The following is a 21,908-nucleotide window of genomic DNA, read 5'->3' on the forward strand; positions in this document are numbered from 1 at the left end:
TTAATTTGATCATAGTTGAAGCTTGACTGTTCCTTTTCATCAGTGCCTGACCAAAACTGCGTCATTCCACCAAAGCCAGAGCATGGTGATCACTTCCTTGTTTATGGACCAAATGATGTACTTATTGCTATACAGTATTTCTGCTATAAGCTATACAAACTGAATGGAATCCCTCAGAGAACCTGTCTGGGCAATAACAATTGGAGTGGGGCAGCACCAACCTGTGTCAAAGGTACTGAACTGTCTACAATACAGTGACTTAGTAGCTCTTGGTCCTGAGCATTGGGCACTTCTGTGGATAGCTAGATTGTCTCTATGGTCACTGCTTATAACATCAAGCATCTCAAGTCTTCAATGTATTTTACATAAAATCATTATTGTCAGTCTACTGTTTGCATATACAGTATGATAGGCCTGTGGTTATTTTGTTTTTCCATTTGTACTTTAGGTTTTTAAGTGGTAGAGAAGTGTTTTAATTAAACCTTTACATTTGTCCTATTTACAGAGCTGGAAAAAATTCCTGCAGCAGATAATGAACAAAGCAAAGACAAACACAAACCTACCGGACAAGACGAAGTGGGCCATGCCAAGAACAAAACCTCACAAGAAAAAGAAAATGAGTCAAAAACAGTCAAAGATATAAAACCACAAAAACCTACCGCTGGAAAGGATAATGTGGGACAAGATGGAAAGTTTGGTGAAGACATGGGCATAGATTTCACTAGCAATTTTGTAAAGGAAAAACCTAAAGCTGAAAGCAAAGATGCTGATAGCAGCATTAACACAATCAGAAAGAAGGAAACTGGAGAGGATAAGAACACTCTTAAACCCTTTGACAAAGACACACATTTAGATATAGGAAAGAAAGTTGGAAGTCCAACAAAAGATTTGAGGACTGAATATATAGATATTGCCTTGTTAGACAATAGGATGACCAATAATCAGACAACAAAGGCTGACAAAATGGATGGTGGAATGGAAAAAGGACAAAAAATAACTGATGGACCTCAATACACAATATTTAGCCTGACTGAGGATGAGAAAGACAATATTCTTTATGAAATAGATACCATATACAAAGGAAATAACACACAATTTGTCAATAGGAATGACATAGAAAATTTGGGGACACTGCTTGAAGAACTCCCAACAGCTACTATTGGAAATAATAGCACAACAGTCATCCCAACAGTGAGCAAGACAACTGACAAAATGACATTGATGGCTAAACCTATGGAAAAGGTCAAAGCGGATACAGTGAATGAAAAGACATCAGAACATGATTTCCAACAAGAGACAAAAAAAGAATTTCAACAAAACACAGACATGGAAGGTGAATCTGGTGCAATGGTTTCTACTATGCTTTATAAACACCACAGAATTATGAAACTAAATGTTTTATAGTGATTTATACAGTTAAATTGATTTTGCAAGAATTATGTCCAGTTCTGTTAATGGTTTCCATATGTATATTATTCAGCTGACTTGAGTGGGAATTATGTGCTAAAACAGATTCCCTGCCATATTTGTTTAATGATACTTCATACTGAACATACAGAACAGTAGGTTACAATGGGGCTAAAGGCACACTTTAAGAAAGAAATGTGCATATGTATATATGTATGTATATACATGTGTGTGTATACATACCTGTATATACATATATTTACGTTTAGTCATTTAGCAGACGCTTTTATCCAAAGCGACTTACAAATGAGGACAATGGAAGCCAACAAAAGAGCAATGATATATAAGTGCTATAGCAAGTCTCGGTTAGCTTAAACGTAGTACACGTAGCAAGGGCTTTTAAATAATATAATAAATAAAAAGAAAACATAGAATAGAAAAATAATAGAGCAAGCTAGTGTTAGAGATCTTTTTTTATATAATTGTTTTTATATATATAATTGTATAATAAATGAAAAGAAAATAGAATCCAAAAAATTTACAAAGGTAGGTAGATATTTTTTTCAATGAGTTGCGCAGCATGTTCCGAAAGAAAGGTCCTGATCTTCTTGAAGTTGAATAAAGCAAATCAGCAGAACCGGACAGTTTTAGCAATGTGGTCTGAGAAAGTCAGCTGATCATCAATCATAACTCCAAGGCTTCTGGCTGTTTATGGTTGATGTGCCTAACTTGATGGTGAAATTGTGATGAAACGATGGGTTTGCTGGAATCACAAGCAGTTCTGTCTTGGCAAGGTTGAGTTGAAGGTGATGGTCCATCATCCAGGAAGAAATGTCTGTTAGACAAGCTGAGATGTGAATAGCTACCGTCGGATCATCAGGATGGAATGAGAGGTAGAGTTGAGTGTCATCAGCATAGCAGTGGTATGAAAAGCCATGTTTCTGAATGACAGAACCTAATGATGCCATGTAGACAGAGAAGAGAAGTGGTCCAAGAACTGAGCCCTGAGGCACCCCAGTAGATAGATGTTGTGACTTGGACACCTCACCTCTCCAAGATACTTTGAAGGACCTATCTGATAGGTAAGACTCAAACCATTGAAGTGTGGTTCCTGAGATGCCTTTTGCCAGTAGGGTTGATAGGAGGATCTGGTGGTTAAGCGTGTCAAAAGCAGAGGACAGATCAAGCAGGATAAGTACTGAGGATTTGGATTCTGCTCTTGCCAGTCTTAGAGCTTCAACAACTGAGAGCAAGGCAGTCTGAGTTGAATGTCCACTTCTGAAGCCAGATTGGTTGCTGTCAAGGAGATTGTTGTGTGTGAGAAATGTAGAGACTTGGTTGAACACAGCTCGTTCTAGTGTTTTTACAATGAAAGGAAGAAGGGAAACTGGTCTGTAGTTCTCTAAAAGAGATGGGTTAAGGGTGGGTTTCTTAAGTAGTGGAGTTATACGAGCCTGTCTAAATGATGATGGAAAAACACCAGTGTGGAGGGATGTGTTAATGATGTGAGTGAGTGCAGGTACAACTGCAGGAGAAATGGCTTGAAGGAGATGAGATGGAATAGGATCAAGCGGGCAAGTTGTAGGGTGATTAGAAAGGATGAGTTTGGAGACTTCTGCCTCAGAGAGTGAAGAGAAGGATGTGAATGAGTGTATGTAAAAAAGCATGCAAGAGTTAAATGAATTGTTAATTTTGTTATGGTAGTAAGTCATTTTACAGTGGAGACATTAGCAGAGAAGGAAGAGAGGAGTGACTGATACACATTAAGGTCAGTAGCATGCTTTCAGCAGCTCTAAGCTTAGAACATCAGATAACCAAGGGGCAGAAGGGGTGTTACGGGCTGGCCAGGAAGACAAGGGGCAAACAGTGTCTAAACAAGATGTAAGAGTGGAGCAGAAAGTATCAGTAAGTTTAGGTTGGATGTGATTGGTTCCTGTGATAAATCCCGACTCTTGTTTTCGTGCAAGCTCTCGGTCTGGATGAAGAAAATTATGGCGTTATTGACTAATTATAAAGTAAACAACTTTCCCACTTAGATACCACTTTGTGTCACGTCAAAATAAAACTTGAAGTGGTCTGAAAATGCGATGACTGCATCAGTTTTTAGTGAGCATTCAGCATGATGAAATGAAAGCTATATCTTTGTGTCTGTGGCAGTGTTTACAGAGCTTTTATGATGACCCGAATTAAGTTGACTATTAAAAAGAACAGCTGAACATAAGTTCAAAACAATATTGGTAACATTTTACAATAAGGTGTCATTAAATGAGTTAACTAACATGAACAAACAATAAACATTTATTACAGTATGTATTAATCATTTTTTACATTAGTTAAAACATATACAGTTGTTCATTGTTAGATAATGTTAATTCATAGTTCATAATCTAATGTAATAATGCAGTAGTAAATGCTGAAATTAATATTAAGATGAATAAACGCTGTAGAAGTAGGGTATTGTTTATTCTTAGTATATATTGTTTATAACTATAGTTAACTAATGTTAACTATGAAAACTTATTGTAAACTGTTTCCAGAATATTGTTCAAATCGTTACTGCCTTTAGTTATTATTTTGGAATAAATATTAAATTGCATAGAAATATAAAATAAAATAAAAATAATGTAGATAAAATATAAAATAGATTTATGTGTATGTTATGATGTGTGTGTGTGTGTGTGTGTGTGTGTGTGTGTGTGTGTGTGTGTGTGTGTGTGTGTTGGAAGTAGCAAGGGGGTCTCACCAGCCTGAGGCAAAAGGCAGAAATTCTATATATAAATACTTCAGCTAATCTATTATCAAGTCAAGTAAAGTCAAGTCGAGCATTATAGTTATTCCACTACATGTGTGGACATACAGTGGAACAAAATGTCGTACTTCACAGGACCATGTGCATATCCGTAGTTGTTATGAAAAGTGTTGAGGTGAATTTTGGTGCCATCAAGTGAATATATAAAGGTGAATAAGGTTAAATGGGCTTTTTACCCTGGTGCACTTTTAGCCCCTTTGTACCTTACTAAATAGACAACCCAGTCAGAGTAGAGAACAAATCTGAGCCAGTTTTTTTAGTCAATCAAAAATAAACAACACAACCAGTGTTGTCTGATTTTAAAATTAATTGAAATTATCTGATTCTTTTGCACTGGAGTTGCATTTCTTTTTTTGCAAATATTTATTCTTTAAAGGGTACTACAATAGTTATTAATAGAAACCATTATGGAACTGTAATTGTTAAGATAAATTGGAACTGATAAATCCTTCCCAACTCACATCCCTAATAAAAAGCTACATCTCACATTTCTCAAAACAAAAGATGGTAACACTTTAGAATACTGCTCCATCATTGATGAATAACTTCACAAGAACAAGAGTAATGCAATGCAATACAATGCACTTTAGAATGTGGTAGTTCACTGTTAGCTAAACAGTAACTACTTTTTTTTCATACCTCCCCACTAAGAACTACTGAATAAAGGTTCATAATTAATGTGCATAATACATAATGTATAATTAATTCTAAATTGAAGGTCATGGTACCCCACTAGTAATAACTCAATATTACCAAATTCTTCAGAAGGTATTACTAATTATTTGGATCAGTATTCTAAAGTGAAAATCATGATAACTCCTTAGTTATTACTTAAGTCGTTGTAAACTTTTGAGGTTTTTGTAAGATTCTGGAAACTAATTCATTTTTCTAGATTTGGTAACAATTCAGTCATCACTAGTGGGTTACAGTGATCTTTACTTTAGAATAAGGATGTAGTAACACTTGAGTCATTATTAAAACTCAGCATTATTACTTACTAAATTGTAAACATATTTTATTACTGTTACTGTTACTAGAATGTTAATCGTGCATTCATCATTTGTTCTTGTGTACTGATTCATTAACAATATAACAGTATTCTAAAGTGTTACCCGAAAGACATTTTACAAACATTTTTTTCAGTCCATTGAAAATGATGTGGTTACTGATTAAATCAGCACACCCAACTCTGACTGGACAAACAGTAACCTCTGAACCGTGAGACTAATAATAGCCATGTTTCCACTGTCGAGCCAACGGTGAGCATGCTAGTGCATGCCAGCACCAGTCATGTTTCCACTGTCACTGGGGCTTAATTGTGCCCCCTCGCGGCCTCCCCCAAAAATCCTCCTCAGATTTTTGGCCCATCAAATGCCTTGGTCTAAAGTAAACTGGGGCTTAAGAAGTGGTCATGAACAAAAGTGGAGTTTATCTGAGTCAGGAGACAGTTGGCACTGCTGCTCATTTTCAATGTTTTCTTATCAAGTTACCAACTAACATCAGCATTCAAGACATTTCAAAAAAGTTTAATAGCAAAACTCACTTTTAGACAACACCGGGTGTCAGAATCAACTTATGATTGTGGGTTTTTACCGACAATAAAGGGTGGGTTTTAGAGTAGCGCTGGTCTGGTAGTGGAAACGCAGCTTGGCTTTGGCCTCGCGGCAGGAGGTGTGAGGCTTTAGGCCCCTCCCAGCTCGTTATTAGCCCTGGCTCACAAAGTAGCTAATTTGCACAGGTCACAACTTATTTACAGCTGTTTTGAGGACTGCCACTGTGCTCTTGGGTGCCCTATATGACAATAAACATTTTATCTAATCCTGCACTTTGATTATGTTTGATGTTTACATTGACGTTTTTTCTGTCCTTCACTTTCTGCTGTCATACTCTCTTTTTTCTCTCTTAGAGGGTGAAGGGAGACCATGTCTTCGACTGTCACCATTGTATAATGGTTACTATAAGTTGGTTCCTGATCTCCTTCCAGAAACAGTGGAGTTCTTCTGTAACCCGCCTTATGCTCTGAGTGGCAGCGCACAGAGGACGTGTCAGGCTAATGGCACCTGGTCTGGCACACAGCCCATCTGTATGAGAGGTTGAAGCAGTCTCAGATTTCAGCAGTCTTTATAGAACTTAATTTACTGAAGAGATAGGAAACAGTTGCAAAGTCATCCATAAAATGATTTCTACTCTGCAGTTTTACCCTTTGCACAGAAATGTCAAGTTCTTTTAGGACAACAGAGCAGTCAGGACCTTGGTGTAACAGAGAAGGGTGCTTTTTACAGTGTTGTGTATAGCAGTGGCAAGCAGTGATTACTTTAAACAAGTTTTCTTCCTGATTTACAGTATCAGAAATGACAATTAAGAAACGTCATGGCAGGTGCTGATGTAAAAAATAGGGCTTTTATCAGGAACAGCCATAAGGTGGCAGTGCATTGGCAAATTCTTATGCTGCATTCACACCAAATGCGAATAGAGCATAAAATTCGTGTCTACTGTGTCTAGTTTGCCACTTGAACATTCTGAATGCATTCGTGCGTCTGCAGCAAAATAGATGCGTGTGAAAAGCAAGCAAATCTGCTTCTTTTGGGAGGGCAAGTGCTAAACGGTTGTCTGTTTGCAAGATGGCTGATGTTGATCGAGCATTCATTGAGAGAGTTACCGCATTGTATTTGCTCTTGCGAAAAGTAGCTGTATATTAGGGGAAAAATAGTTGTAAAAAATGTCGGGAGGGCCGCGGGTCGATAAACGTGTATGTGACTCAAAAGTGAAATGTGTATTTACTACTTAACAGGTAGCCCAATCTCCTCACCGACACTCTTCCAAGCTCTTCCTTTTTACTCCTATTCCTGTCTCTATAGAAATATGAACTCGAGTCATATAGCTCCGGGTGACTGCTCACTGACAATATCAGTCGTTCCTCCATGTTGAATGACCTTATCCTGCTGGAGGTAGACATCACAAGAAAGTGGTGGCCTAATGGTTAGAAGGTTGGATTTATAAAGTCAAAGTCAAAGTCACCTTTATTTATATAGCGCTTTAAACAAAATACATTGCGTCAAAGCAACTGAACAACATTCATTAGGAAAACAGTGTCAATAATGAAAAAATGATAGTTAAAGGCAGTTCATTATTGAATTCAGATATGTCATCTTTGTTCAATTAAATAGTGTCTGTGCATTTATGTGCAATCAAGTCAACGATATCGCTGTAGATGAAGTGTCCCCAACTAAGCAAGCCAGAGGCGACAGCGGCAAGGAACCGAAACTCCATCGGTGACAGAATGGAGAAAAAAACCTTGGGAGAAACCAGGCTCAGTTGGGGGGCCAGTTCTCCTCTGACCAGACGAAACCAGTAGTTCAATTCCAGACTGCAGCAAAGTCAGATTGTGCAGAAGAATCATCTGTTTCCTGTGGTCTTGTCCTGGTGCTCCTCTGAGACAAGGTCTTTACAGGGGATATGTATCTGGGGCTCTAGTTGTCCTGGTCTCTGCTGTCTTTCAGGGATGTAGAGGTCCTTTCTAGGTGCTGATCCAGCATCTGGTCTGGATACATACTGGATCCGGGTGACTGCAGTGACCCTCTGATCTGGACACAGACTGGATCTGGTGGCCACGGTGACCTCGGAACAAGAGAGAAACAGACAAATATTAGCGTAGATGCCATTCTTCTAATGATGTAGTAGGTACATAGGGTGTTATGGGAAGTGTTTCCGGTTCCGGTTTACCTAATTAATGCAGCCTAAAAATCCTTTAACGGATTTGGATAATAAAAGCATATTAGTATGTTATGTGTATGCCAGGTTAAAGAGATGGGTCTTTAATCTAGATTTAAACTGCAAGAGTGTGTCTGCCTCCCGAACAATGTTAGGTAGATTATTCCAGAGTTTAGGCGCCAAATAGGAAAAGGATCTGCTGCCCTGCTGTTGATTTTGATATTCTAGGTATTATCAAATTGCCTGAGTTTTGAGAACGTAGCGGACGTAGAGGATTATAATGTAAAAGGAGCTCATTCAAATACTGAGGTGCTAAACCATTCAGGGCTTTATAGGTAATAAGCAATATTTTAAAATCTATACGATGCTTGATAGGGAGCCAGTGCAGTGTTGACAAGACTGGGCTAATATGGTCATACTTCCTGGTTCTAGTAAGAACTCTTGCTGCTGCATTTTGGACTAGCTGTAGTTTGTTTACTAAGCGTGCAGAACAACCACCCAATAAAGCATTACAATAATCTAACCTTGAGGTCATAAAAGCATGGATTAACATTTCTGCATTTGACATTGAGAGCATAGGCCGTAATTTAGATATATTTTTGAGATGGAAAAATGCAGTTTTACAAATGTTAGAAACATGGCTTTCTAAGGAAAGATTGCGATCAAATAGCACACCTAGGTTCCTAACTGATGACGAAGAATTTACAGAGCAACCATCAAGTCTTAGACAGTGTTCTAGGTTATTACAAGCGGAGTTTTTAGGTCCTATAATTAACACCTCTGTTTTTTCAGAATTTAGCAGTAAGAAATTACTTGTCATCCAGTTTTTTATATCGACTAAGCAATCCATTAGTTTTTCAAATTGGTGTGTTTCACCGGGCTGCAAAGAAATATAGAGTTGAGTATCATCAGCATAACAGTGAAAGCTAACACCATGTTTCCTGATGATATCTCCCAAGGGTAACATATAGAGCGTGAAGAGTAGCGGCCCTAGTACTGAGCCTTGAGGTACTCCATACTGCACTTGTGATCGATAGGATACATCTTCATTCACTGCTACGAACTGATGGCGGTCATATAAGTACGATTTAAACCATGCTAATGCACTTCCACTGATGCCAACAAAGTGTTCAAGTCTATGCAAAAGAATTTTGTGGTCAATTGTGTCAAACGCAGCACTAAGATCCAATAAAACTAATAGAGAGATACACCCACGATCAGATGATAAGATCAGATCATTTGTAACTCTAAGGAGAGCAGTCTAAGTACTATGATACGGTCTAAATCCTGACTGGAAATCCTCACATATACCATTTTTCTCTAAGAAGGAATATAATTGTGAGGATACCACCTTTTCTAGTATCTTGGACAGAAAAGGGAGATTCGAGATTGGTCTATAATTAACTAGTTCTTTGGGGTCAAGCTGTGGTTTTTTGATGAGAGGCTTAATAACAGCCAGTTTGAAGGTTTTGGGGACATATCCTAATGACAATGAGGAATTAATAATAGTCAGAAGAGGATCTATGACTTCTGGAAGCACCTCTATTAGGAGCTTAGATGGTATAGGGTCTAACATACATGTTGTTGGTTTAGATGATTTAACAAGTTTATACAATTCTTCCTCTCCTATAGTAGAGAATGAGTGGAACTGTTCCTCAGGGGGTCTATAGTGCACTTTGTGATATGATACTGTATCTGACAGCTGAATGGTTGCAATTTTATCTCTAATAGTATCGATTTTAGAAGTAAAGTAGTTCATAAAGTCATTACTGCTGTGATGTTGGGAAATGTCAACACTTGTTGAGGCTTTATTTTTCGTTAATTTAGCCACTGTATTGAATAAATACCTGGGGTTATGTTTGTTTTCTTCTAAAAGAGAAGAAAAGTAATCGGATCTAGCAGTTTTTAATGCTTTTCTGTAGGATATGTTACTTTCCCGCCAAGCAATACGAAATACCTCTAGTTTTGTTTTCCTCCAGCTGCGCTCCATTTTTCGGGCTGCTCTCTTTAGGGTGCGAGTATGCTCATTATACCATGGTATCAAACTGTTTTCCTTAACCTTCCTTAAGCGTAAAGGAGCAACTGTATTTAAAGTGCTAGAAAAGAGAGAGTCCATAGTTTCTGTTACATCATCAAGTTCTGAGGTTTTGGATATGCTAAGGAATTTGGATACATCAGGAAGATAACTTAAAAAGCAGTCTTTTGTGTTAGAAGTGATGGTTCTTCCATACTTGTAACAAGAAGTAGGATTTACAATTTTGGCTATATGAAGTTTGCACAGAACTAAATAATGATCTGAGATATCATCACTTGGCTGAATAATTTCAACACCATCAACATCAATTCCATGTGACAGTATTAAATCTAGAGTATGATTTAGACAATGAGTAGGTCCTGAAACGTGTTGTCTAACACCAATAGAGTTCAACTGCTCTGTACATGAGCGCTGATCGTCTCCGAAATCAGCAAAAAAAATATTTTAATAGTCTTTATAAATAAACCACAGATTTGAGATTTAAATAACTACATTCTTGCCTGAAATACTTTTAAAACTAGATTTCATGACGCAATAACAGTAATATTTAGAAAATTATCAGAATCAACCAATCAGCATGTTTAGCGCCCAAGTCCCACCCCCAAAAGTTATGGACCTTTGAAAAAGTACTACCGTGCAAGAAGGGACTTTCTGAAGTCGGAACTTTATTCAGATCCTGGTTCATGAGTGCCAGCCCAAAGTCCTTAGTTCCTGGGTAAAGTTCCAGCGGTGGAAACGCAGCTATACTGTCCTCTCCTCAAAGTAGTTTTTTTTTTTTCATAGCGTTTTTTCCCTATATGGAAAAAGAGTATTTTCCATAGTGTAAACTAAGAGTTTTCACAGCTGTAAATTTATTTTTTATTTATTATTCTGGACATTGAGAGGGTTAAGATGTGGTAATTGCTTCCAGGCCCGCAGTATCTTGCCAGCATCTGCAACGGCAAACTTTGTAACACAGTTCAGCTGGTTGTGGAATTTTGTAAAGGGACCTAGTGTCACTACATTGTCTCAGTGCTCACTGAATCTAAGCAGAGTTGGAATGGAAACTAAGGAAACATCTCAGTTACTGTTGTAATCTCTGTTCCTTGATGGAGGGAACTAGATGCTCAATGTAGTGACACTAGGGGTTGCACTTGAGAGCCCTAAATCTCTGATGCTTTCAAAAAAGGCCAGTGATAACTGGCTAGAGGAATTTGCATGCCAGACACTCCCCATACTTATGGTATGAAATGAGCAGGCATGCTCCACTCTTTCATGTCTTCCAGCTGTTTCAGCTCTGTTTAGATGGAAAACAAGGCGGGTGCTACAGAGCGATAGCTGCTGGTAAAAAAGAAACCCAATACATTCATAGAGAATACTCAAACCAAAAATATAAATCTGACCATCTATTTTCATAAATATTGTACTGACATAAACATTTTAATCATAATCAATTCAAAAATAAATTCAAAACTAAGATGTTTGTCTGTATTCTTATTTATAGCCTGTCGAGAGCCCAAAGTATCTGTGCTGGTCAAACAGAGAGTTCTACATCCCCATATCCCATCCAGGTATTAGACAGTTGCACTATGTCATGCCTGATGGCAGAGTGTTACTATAGAGGGTTTTCACGACGCGTCATCAATCCGGAAGTCGGCCATCTTGGAGGCACAGAACGTAAACAATGCCATTGAAAGGACTCGCAAATTTGGCTGATTATTGCTGCTGGAAATTTTTTTAGAGTTTAGGTCTGTACTAATCGGTCGCATAGGTTAAAAACATTTTGAGTTCTGTCAAAAGTTAAAGAGAAGAGAGCAAAAAACTGATTAAAGAAGGCGTTTGTGGTTGATAGAGGTATAGATACAGCACATGTGTAAATGAAGCGTCGACTATGGCTTAAATGTTGACGTAGTTAACTATGGATTACCTTTGTATCTGATTGGAATCTGATCTAAAATAATGATGTCCAGACTGTATATCACAACGGTTCAGATCTGATTTGTGTGTCCATGCAGCTCTTTCAATACGGGAATGACGTTACGTTGATGGAGGTGTTTACATTTGTGATAGATATGTTGTTTTATTAAAATTTTACAACTTGGAAATGTGTAGCCGACGCGCTGGACTACTGAGTCTTGAGCTGCAGAACTGGTTGGTATGTAACGTTAAAGCTTTTTTTCCGCGCTGCGCTGGTTTCAAAAATAATAATTGTCTGCTCGTCTGGCACTCTGCAACCATAAAAAGCCTTGTTTCGGCAGCGACTTTAAGCATGTTCGCTATAACATAATTATTCTATAATACTATGTACTCCTGCTGGAGCACATTAAGCAGCAGCAGGACCAGCTGGTGGCCAAGGTCAATCACCTGAGGAGCAGGTTGCTCAAGAGCCAGAGTGTCCTGAATGCAGCGGTGGATGAGCTTTTTGTAAAAATGCATTTAACGTTACACATGTGCATCTGCTTGATGAGCTGATGCTGTAACTGTACCTCTCTAAACCACAAACGCCTTCTTTAATCCCTTTTTTTGCTCTCTTTAACTTTTGACATAACTCGAAATGTTTTTAACCTATGCAACCGATTAGTACAGACCAAAACTCAAAAAAAATTTCAGCAGCAATAATCAGCCAAATTTGTGATTCCTTTCAATGGCATTGTTTACGTTCTGTGCCTTCAAGATGGCCGACTTCCGGATTGATGACGCGCCGTGAAAACCCTCTATATCATATATGCAAAGTTGAACCATTTAATTCATTACTGTGACTATAATTCTCCCATTCATTCCAAAGCAAATTTTTCAAGTAAATTTGTGAACTGTAAACTGTGTTTCACTAATTATGTATGTTTGTTTAAAACGATGTCCTTGTTTTGTCTCTTGTTTGTGTGTGTGTGTGTGTGTGTGTGTGTTTCCAGGAAAACACCTGTGCATAAGTTTTATTCTTCCTCTGCAGTGACCAATTTCTTATGGGAAGTGCAGCCCACCCATGCTCCTTTCACCATGCCCCCGCTCCCACAGGGGTTTCATCATGTCTACACACACATTGAGTATGAGTGTATGTCACCTTACTACCAGCACTTTGGAAGTGCACGCAGAACCTGTCTGAAGATGGGAAAGTGGAGTGGACGTCATGTCTCTTGTTCGCCTGGTGAGGGTACACATGACAGACAAAACAAAAAACAATGGAGGCGGTGTAGAGGTCTTTATTAAAGAGATCAATTTCATCATTTAAATGTTATAATTTAATTTGGATTTCATGTGATAAAAATCATGGAGGTTTGTAAGAAAATTAGCAATTTAACAATTTTTTTTTCTATTGACATTTTTTTTTTTCATTTTAAATGCCAACACAGTCACATTTATGCATTTCGGAGATGCTTTTATCCAAAGTGACTTATTGTTGACCTTGTTCAGGCTATAATTTTTCACCAGTATGTGTGTTCCCTGGGAATCCAACCCTCAACCTCTATTGCACTGTTAAAGCAAAGCTCTACCATTGAGCAGCAGTTATGTAAATCTGCAAAGTGTTTGTGATCTGCCAGTATTTTAGGGTGAGCCTCTGAAAGTGGGCCAAATACTCTTGTTAAATGCAAGATTTAAAGAAGGAAAGTATCACATCCATACACATGTATCAGAGCATCACCACAAGCAAATGCTCGAGGAAGTAATAAAATCATCAAAATATTCATTGCTTTTGTTTCCTTTAATTTTTTGTTCTCTCTCTCCCTCTCCATGCCAGTGTGTGGGAAGCTGACAAACTTTGACCCTCAGAACCCTTCTGAGACTAACTGGCCCTGGCTGGCTGCCATCTACCGTTTGCCTGTTGCAAGCAAACTAGGGAAGTTAAGTGTGGCCAAGACAATGGGAGCAAACACTGAACTGATGGAAGAAGAAAGTGACATGGATGGTTGGCAGCTTGTTTGCAGTGGAGCCCTGGTGAACCAGCGAAGTGTGGTTGTAGCTGCCCACTGTGTCACAGAGCTGGGAAAATTGTATCCACTTGACACGGCCAAAATCAGGGTAGTGCTTGGCAAACAGTATCGCAGTGATCTGAGAGTGACCAAGGGACTGCAGCGTTTACGGGTCAGTTTGAAAGAACACTAATAGTCAGAAGTTTGGACACTCCTACACATTCTTTAATATTACTACTTTGTACATTTAAAATTTTTAATATTAAAATAGTTATTAAAGTACATTTTTTATTAATTTTAAAAATGACCTACAATTAGATTAGATTAGATTAGATTAAACTTTATTGTCATTGCACAGCTGTAGGGAAAAAAATGTTCCTGAGTCTGCTGGTCCTTGTCCGGAGGCTCCTGAAGCGCCTCCCAGAGGGCCGGAGGATAAACAGTCTATGGTCAGGGTGAAAGGAGTCCTTAAGAATGCTTTGAGTTTGATGTAGACAGTGTTTTCTCTTGATGTCCTCAATAGCAGGAAGTGTTGTCCCTGTGATGCGTTGGGCGGTTTTCACCACACTCTGCAGTGCCTTGTGGTCAGCAACTGAGTAGTTCCCAGGCCAGACTGTGATACAGTTGGTCAGGATGTTCTTGATCGCCCACCAGTAGAAGTTCACCAGGATGGCTGAAGACAACTGGTTCTTCTTCAGTGTCCTAAGGAAGAAGAAGCACTGGTGAGCCTTCTCGACCTGGCGGGAGGAATTTGTGGTCCAGGACAGATCCTCCAAGATGGTGGTTTCCAGGAACTTGAAGCTGGAAACACATTCAACAACCATCATGTTAATGTGGATGGGGTCATGCGTGCTTCATTTCCTCTTTCCAAACTCCATAATGAGTTCCATTGTCTCACTGGTGTTAAGGAGCAGGTTGTTGTCACCATGCGGCCAGGTGCTGAACCTCCATGTGGGCAGTCTCATTGTTGTTTCTGATGAGGCCAATCACCATCGTGTCATCTGCAAACTCAATGATAGAGTTGGATCCATGCACAGGCTTGCAGTCGTGGATGTAGAGGGAGTAGAGGAATGGGCTCAGCACATATAGCTTGTTAGGGAAGGAGACGTTTGTGACTGTTGGAGTGGAGCTGCATTGCTTGTAGTCACTGATGACTTGGATGACCTGCCACATGCGACAGGGGTCAGAGTTGGAAAAGTGTTTCTCTACCTTTAACTTGTAGAAGTACTTAGCCTTTCTGAAGGCCCTTCCTGGTTAGCCCTGGATTTTCTGTAGACCTGAACATGAAGGCAATGTTGCGGGCTTTCAGCAAGAGTCCGATCTCCTTGTTCATCCATGGCTTCTGATTAGGGTATGTTGTGGTGTTGATGTAATCCAGTACAGAGGAGGTATAGATATCAATGTCCGTGTAAGAGCCACAGGCAGCCTAAGTAGCAAACATACTCCAGTCAGTGTGTTGAAATCTGTCCTGAAGTAAAGAGTCTGCTCTAGTTGGCCACATTTTGATGGTCCTCACTGATGGCTTTACACGGTTGATGAGGGGTGAAAACTTAGGGGTGAGAAACAAAAAAAGGTGATCAGACTGACCGAGGTGGGGGAGGGGGGTCATGATGTAAGTTGAATCAATGTTTGTATGAACATGATCCAAAGTTTTGGCTCCTCTAGCATTGAAGGAAACATACTGATGAAGTTTTTTAGTAATGGCCGCATGCAATTAGCTCATAGCAAGCTTAGCATTATCATCTGGTGTAATATAGACTGCAGTTATAATGGTGGATGTGAACTCCCGTGGCAGATAAAAAGGTCTACACTTAACCATGAGAAACTCTAGGTTAGCTGAGCCGCTTCTGGTCTTGCTGGAGTCATCTGCTGTCCTATCTGCCCGGAGCTTGTAGCATCTGGTTAGCTTAATAGCATTAATGGTTATGTCACTGTGTAGCCAAGTTTCTGTGAAAACCATGACATTGCAATCCAAAACTCTCTTATTGTGGATGATGCGAAGTCGTAACTCATCCGTTTTGTTCACCAGTGACCGCACATTAGCAAGGAAAATCTTAGACATCCGCACTTCCCCCACCTTTGTTTACGATCTTGACGCCGCCTGAGAGCACTTCCACTCATGCATAGCCTCGGGTGTACTGGAGATCTCAGGGATGAGTCGAGGATTGGTGATAAAACTGTTGGAAAAGTGCACACCAATATCCAAAATCTCCTGTCGGGAGTAAGATGTTAAGGAAAAGCTGTTCAGTACAAACAGACCCGAGATAAGCAGGAAAAATACTGAAAAATTGCAAAAACTGGAGAGTATGCACCGCCATCCTGCAGTTAAAACTATGACAACCATCAATTAAAACTATGACAAAACAAATGAAAACACAAGTTGTCGAGCAAAAATTAAAGTCTGCTTATCGTAAGTATTTTGCTGTTGAAAATATTTTTTTACGAGTTTTAAATTATTTTTTAGACTTGTTTTCCAGTAAACATTTCTAAATACCCTTTGAAAAACATTACATTTATTTGAGAAGCATAAGACATTAAGACGGTATGTTTTTCTTAGTGCCTGCCAGATTTGTCCCCCTCTTGTTTTTGACTTGTTTATACTTAAAACATCGAAAAAGTGTAGTACCTGAGCAGTTGGACTCAACATCACCTACTGGTCAAACCATAGAGTAATAGATCTTTTCTTCAGATATTTTAACATCTGAATAGTTTGGCCTAAAACCACAATGAGACCAGTCTTTTTAGATGCCTTGAACACCCTGTTGAGTACTGAGAATGATACTCAGTGTTCCCCTATGAGAGGATTTTAATTTTGTCATAAAATGCAGAATTTTATACTGTAAATATGCTGTAAAAATTGCACCATATTTCCATAATTTTCAAAACAAAAATTATTAGAATACATACCTACATTAACTGTTATTGTGTAATAGTTTAAAGGGAAAGTAATGACAAGCAGTTCTGTAAAAATTGACAGCAAAACGTTAGGTGTTATCTTTGCAATCTTTTGGGGTATTGACATAAAACCTTTTATGTGCCACTGTAACCATCTTCTAAAGATGGTCGCACACCGGATGAGAAGCGCCGTGTTGCATCGCACCACATGTAGGCAAACTTGAGGTATCGCACATCGGACGCGCACATTCTATACGCTGGAGCTCAATATCAAATCAAGTTCTGAGCAGCAAGATGATGAGTTTTAATTCATTTATTATTATTATTTTAAATATATTATTTTAATTGATAATTCCTGAGTTTTGAACATTCATTAATTAAAAGAATATGTGTTATAATGTAGTTTAGATTATCATTAGCATTCTAGATTGCCATTCATCAATTGTTTTGTATTATTATAAGCAATTTCAACATTTCTAATGCTGTAGATTTGTTTGCTCAATAAACACAAAGAAGCTAAACTGAACATTTTACCTCAGATCGAAAATGAGACATTCTTACCTGACAAACGCGATCTTCCTCCACGTTTATGACTTTCCTCATGTTGTCTTTGAAGAATCAGTGGTTGGTTGCATATAATTCTGGGTGTTTCCCTGCATCATTGATTAGTTTTTCATCTTTTTCGGCCCGCTACTCCACTGTTTAAATGACTTGAAGTGTGTTGTGATGGTTGTGAATGGTGGCTGCCGTCAACATTGAATGTAATCACCACAGGCAAATAGTGTAATATTTTGTGTATGCAAAAATGTCTCAAGAGAAAAATAAAAGTCAAGTCACCTTTATTTATATAGCGCTTTAAACGAAATACATTGCGTCAAAGAAACTGAACAACATTCATTAGGAAAACAGTGTCAATAATGCAAAAATGAGAGTTAAAGGCAGTTCATCATTGAATTCAGTTATGTCATCTCTGTTCAGTTAAATAGTGTCTGTGCATTTATTTGCAATCAAGTCAACGATATCGCTGTAGATGAAGTGTCCCCAACTAAGCAAGCCAGAGGCGACAGCGGCAAGGAACCGAAACTCCATCGGTGACAGAATGGAGAAAAAAACCTTGGGAGAAACCAGGCTCAGTTGGGGGGCCAGTTCTCCTCTGACCAGACGAAACCAGTAGTTCAATTCCAGACTGCAGCAAAGTCAGATTGTGCAGAAGAATCATCTGTTTCCTGTGGTCTTGTCCTGGTGGTCCTCTGAGACAAGTCTTTACAGGGGATCTGTATCTGGGGCTCTAGTTGTCCTGGTCTCCGCTGTCTTTCAGGGATGTAGAGGTCCTTTCTAGGTGCTGATCCAGCATCTGGTCTGGATACGTACTGGATCCGGGTGACTGCAGTGACCCTCTGATCTGGACACAGACTGGATCTGGTGGCTACGGTGACCTCGGAACAAGAGAGAAACAGACAAATATTAGCGTAGATGCCATTCTTCTAATGATGTAGCAAGTACATAGGGTGTTATGGGAAGTGTTTCCGGTTCCGGTTTACCTAATTAATGCAGCCTAAAAATCCTTTATTTGGATTTGGATATTAAAAGCATATTAGTATGTTATGTGTAAGCCAGGTTAAAGAGATGGGTCTTTAATCTAGATTTAAACTGCAAGAGTGTGTCTGCCTCCCGAACAATGTTAGGTAGGTTATTCCAGAGTTTAGTCGCCAAATAGGAAAAGGATCTGCCGCCCGCAGTTGATTTTGATATTCTAGGTATTATCAAATTGCCTGAGTTTTGAGAACGTAGCGGACGTAGAGGATTATAATGTAAAAGGAGCTCATTCAAATACTGAGGTGCTAAACCATTCAGGGCTTTATAAGTAATAAGCAATATTTTAAAATCTATGCGATGCTTGATAGGGAGCCAGTGCAGTGTTGACAGGACCGGGCTAATATGGTCATACTTCCTGGTTCTAGTAAGAACTCTTGCTGCTGCATTTTGGACTAGCTGTAGTTTGTTTACTAAGCGTGCAGAACAACCACCCAATAAAGCATTACAATAATCTAACCTTGAGGTCATAAATGCATGGATTAACATTTCTGCATTTGACATTGAGAGCATAGGCCATAATTTATATATATGTTTGAGATGGAAAAATGCAGTTTTACAAATATTAGAGACGTGGCTTTCTAAGGAAAGATTGCGATCAAATAGCACACCTAGGTTCCTAACTGATGACGAAGAATTGACAGAGCAACCATCAAGTCTTAGACAGTGTTCTAGGTTATTACAAGCAGAGTTTTTAGGTCCTATAATTAACACCTCTGTTTTTTCAGAATTTAGCATTAAGAAATTACTCGTCATCCAGTTTTTATATCGATATTATTTTATATTATTGTATTTTAATCTTTTAAAAGATTAAAAGGACTACATTTGTTATACATTTAATTATATATGTTTACATTTTATTCAAGCTGTACAACTAATTGAAATATTATTTTGCAGCAGTGGTATCTTGGTATAATGTAATGTAAATATGATGTTATTTAATATAAAATTATGCAAATGGCGCTCTGTGGTGGGGCAGGAATTTGAACAGCATCCTGAGTCTTAGCTGGGCGCCGCGGACAGATGTCGAATTGCGTCGCCGGTGTATGTACACTTATAGACAATAATGTGTTAGAATTTTAAAGACGTGGCACAACGTGTCATTCCAAACAAACTTTATTTTGTGAAACCCAAGAGGTGACTGTTTAATGAATATCTGTATATAAATATCTATTCAACTTTTATGTGAAATATTTACATGCAAAGGTTTTTTTTAAGTTCCTGGAAAGCATACATTTTAATAATGTGTGCCCAAGTTTTGACTACTACAGCATAATTATATACATGTTTTTCTATATCCTTCTATTCATTTCACATCTCATCTCTGGTCAGGTATCCTCCATCACTCTACATCCAAACTATGATCCCCTGGTGCTGGATTCAGATGTGGCTGTATTGAAGCTCTTGGACAAGGCTCGTATTGGAGAATATGTGCTACCGATCTGCCTACCAGATGCTCATGATACAATAGAAGACTCCAGACAAAGAATGGTGACAGGCTGGTCCCTCTTACCTGACCAGAAGGCTGGAGATGCTGAGAAAGCACGTGTGGGCCGAGTGATTCTGGGGGATGTTGTTCAGTGTGAGCAGGAATATGCCAGTTATGGTGTTCCTATCAGTGTTTCTGAAAACATGCTGTGTGGGCAACAGGGTTCTGGCGCAGAAAAGTCAAACATTTGCCCAGCTGACACCGGAGGGATTCTTATTTTGCCTCCTGTCTCCACAGAATCCCGTCTGACACCTCCACATGAACAGGGCTCACAGGAGTGGAAACTTTTAGGGTTGGTCAGTTTTGGATATGATTCTTTAAACTGCGATCCAGAACTTTACACCGTGTACACTCATGTTGCTAATTTTGTCAACTTTATAGAGGAAAATATGACATAGGCTGACATACAATATTACATCTTATCTCTGTCTCATTTATTTCTTGTAATAAATTTTCTTCTATCCATTATAATACTGCATTAATGTATAGGCTTAAATACACTGGACTATGCAGTGCACATATATAAGACATGGACTTAATTTAAACCTTATTGTAACCATTATAAGGGAAATAGTCCTAAAAAAACATAGTCCTAAAACATTATTTCAATGTTCTAGGAAAAAGTCTTAAAACACCAACACTAAAAAGTTTCTTACATTCAAGTTGGCCTTCAGTCTCTCAGGTGATATTTGCTTTGACTATAAATCTTAAAATTGTACATACATTGTAATGTTGAATTTACCACTGTAAGCACTATTGAAAGATGTATAAAATATGTATGTATTTACAAATACAGGTGCATCTCAATAAATTAGAACGTTGTGGAAAAGTTCATTTATTTAATTCAACTCAAATTGCGAAACTCGTTTATTTAATAAATTCAATGCACACAGACTGAAGTAGTTTAAGTCTTTGGTTCTTTTAATTGTGATTAATTTGGCTCACATTGAACAAAAAAACACCAATTCATCTCAACTAATTAGAATACTTCATAAGACCAATAATAAATGTTTATGTGCTTTTGTTTTTTTGTGTGTGTGTGAATTGTTGGCCTTCTGGAAAGTGCAGTATGTTAATTTACTGTACATGTACTCAATACTTGGTATGGGCTCTTTTTGTTTTAATTATTGCCTCAATTTGGCATGGCATGGAGGTGATCAGTTTGTGGCACTGCTGAGGTGGTCTGGTTTCTTTGACAGTGGCCTTCAGCTCATCTGCATTTTATTGCAGGGTTCAGGTCTGGTGAGTTTGCTGGGCAGTCAAGCACACCAACACCATGGTCATTTAACCAACTTTTGGTGCATTTGGCAGCGTAGGCAGGTGCCAGATCCTGCTGGAAAATGAAATCAGTATCTTCAACATTTCTTGGTAAACGGGTGCAGTGACTTTGGTTTTCAAAAAACACAATGGACCAACACCTCCAGACTCTAGGACCTTGGTTTCCGAATTAAATACAAAACATGCTCTCATCTGAAAAGAGGGCTTTGGACAACTGGGCAACAGTCCAGTTCTTCTTCTCCTTAGCTCAGGTAAGACGCCTCTGACATTGTCTGTGGTTCAGCAAATTCCTTGACACGTCTGTGTGTGGTGACTCTTGATGCCTTGACCCCAGCCTCAGTCCATTCCTTTTGAAGTTCACTCAAATTCAAATTCTTGAATCGATTTTGCTTGACAATCCTCATAAGGCTACGGTTCTCTCGGTTTTTCCTTCCACTCAACTTTCTGTTAACATGCTTGGATACAGCACTCTGTGAACAGACAGCTTCTTTGGCAATTAATGTTTGTGGCTTACCCTCCTTGTGAAGGTTGTCAATGATGGTCTTCTGGACAACTGTCAGATCTGTGTAGCTTAGTGAACCAACCGAGAGACCCTTTTGAAGACTCAGGAAACCTTTGCTGGTGTTTTGAGTTGATTAGCTGATTTGTTGAGATTGGGTTTTTGTTAAATGTGAGCCAAAATCATTACAATTAAAAGAACCAAAAACTTAAACTACTTCAGTCTGTGAATTTATTTAATACATGAGTTTCACAATTTGAGATGAATTACTGAAATAAATAAATTTTTCCGTGACATTCTAATTTATT

At 38.6% G+C, this 21,908-nt stretch overlaps 1 protein-coding gene across 2 annotated transcripts in view; it reads left to right on the forward strand.

The window, feature by feature from the left end:
• Window positions 1–21,044, forward strand: part of pamr1b (peptidase domain containing associated with muscle regeneration 1b) — a 161,650-nt gene extending 140,606 nt beyond the window's left edge. For both annotated transcript variants that reach the window (XM_059536953.1, XM_059536952.1), the window contains 7 exons: window positions 44–232; window positions 506–1,333; window positions 6,123–6,308; window positions 11,446–11,512; window positions 12,851–13,083; window positions 13,675–14,018; window positions 19,667–21,044. In XM_059536953.1, the coding sequence (XP_059392936.1) occupies window positions 44–232; window positions 506–1,333; window positions 6,123–6,308; window positions 11,446–11,512; window positions 12,851–13,083; window positions 13,675–14,018; window positions 19,667–20,221 (2,402 nt within the window). In that variant the 3' untranslated portion in view covers window positions 20,222–21,044. The remainder of the gene's footprint in view (window positions 1–43; window positions 233–505; window positions 1,334–6,122; window positions 6,309–11,445; window positions 11,513–12,850; window positions 13,084–13,674; window positions 14,019–19,666) is intronic.
• Window positions 21,045–21,908: the final 864 nt, after the last annotated feature.

Source organism: Carassius carassius, chromosome 43 (assembly GCF_963082965.1).
Source record: "Carassius carassius chromosome 43, fCarCar2.1, whole genome shotgun sequence".
In the NCBI taxonomy this organism is placed as follows: Eukaryota; Metazoa; Chordata; class Actinopteri; order Cypriniformes; family Cyprinidae; genus Carassius; species Carassius carassius.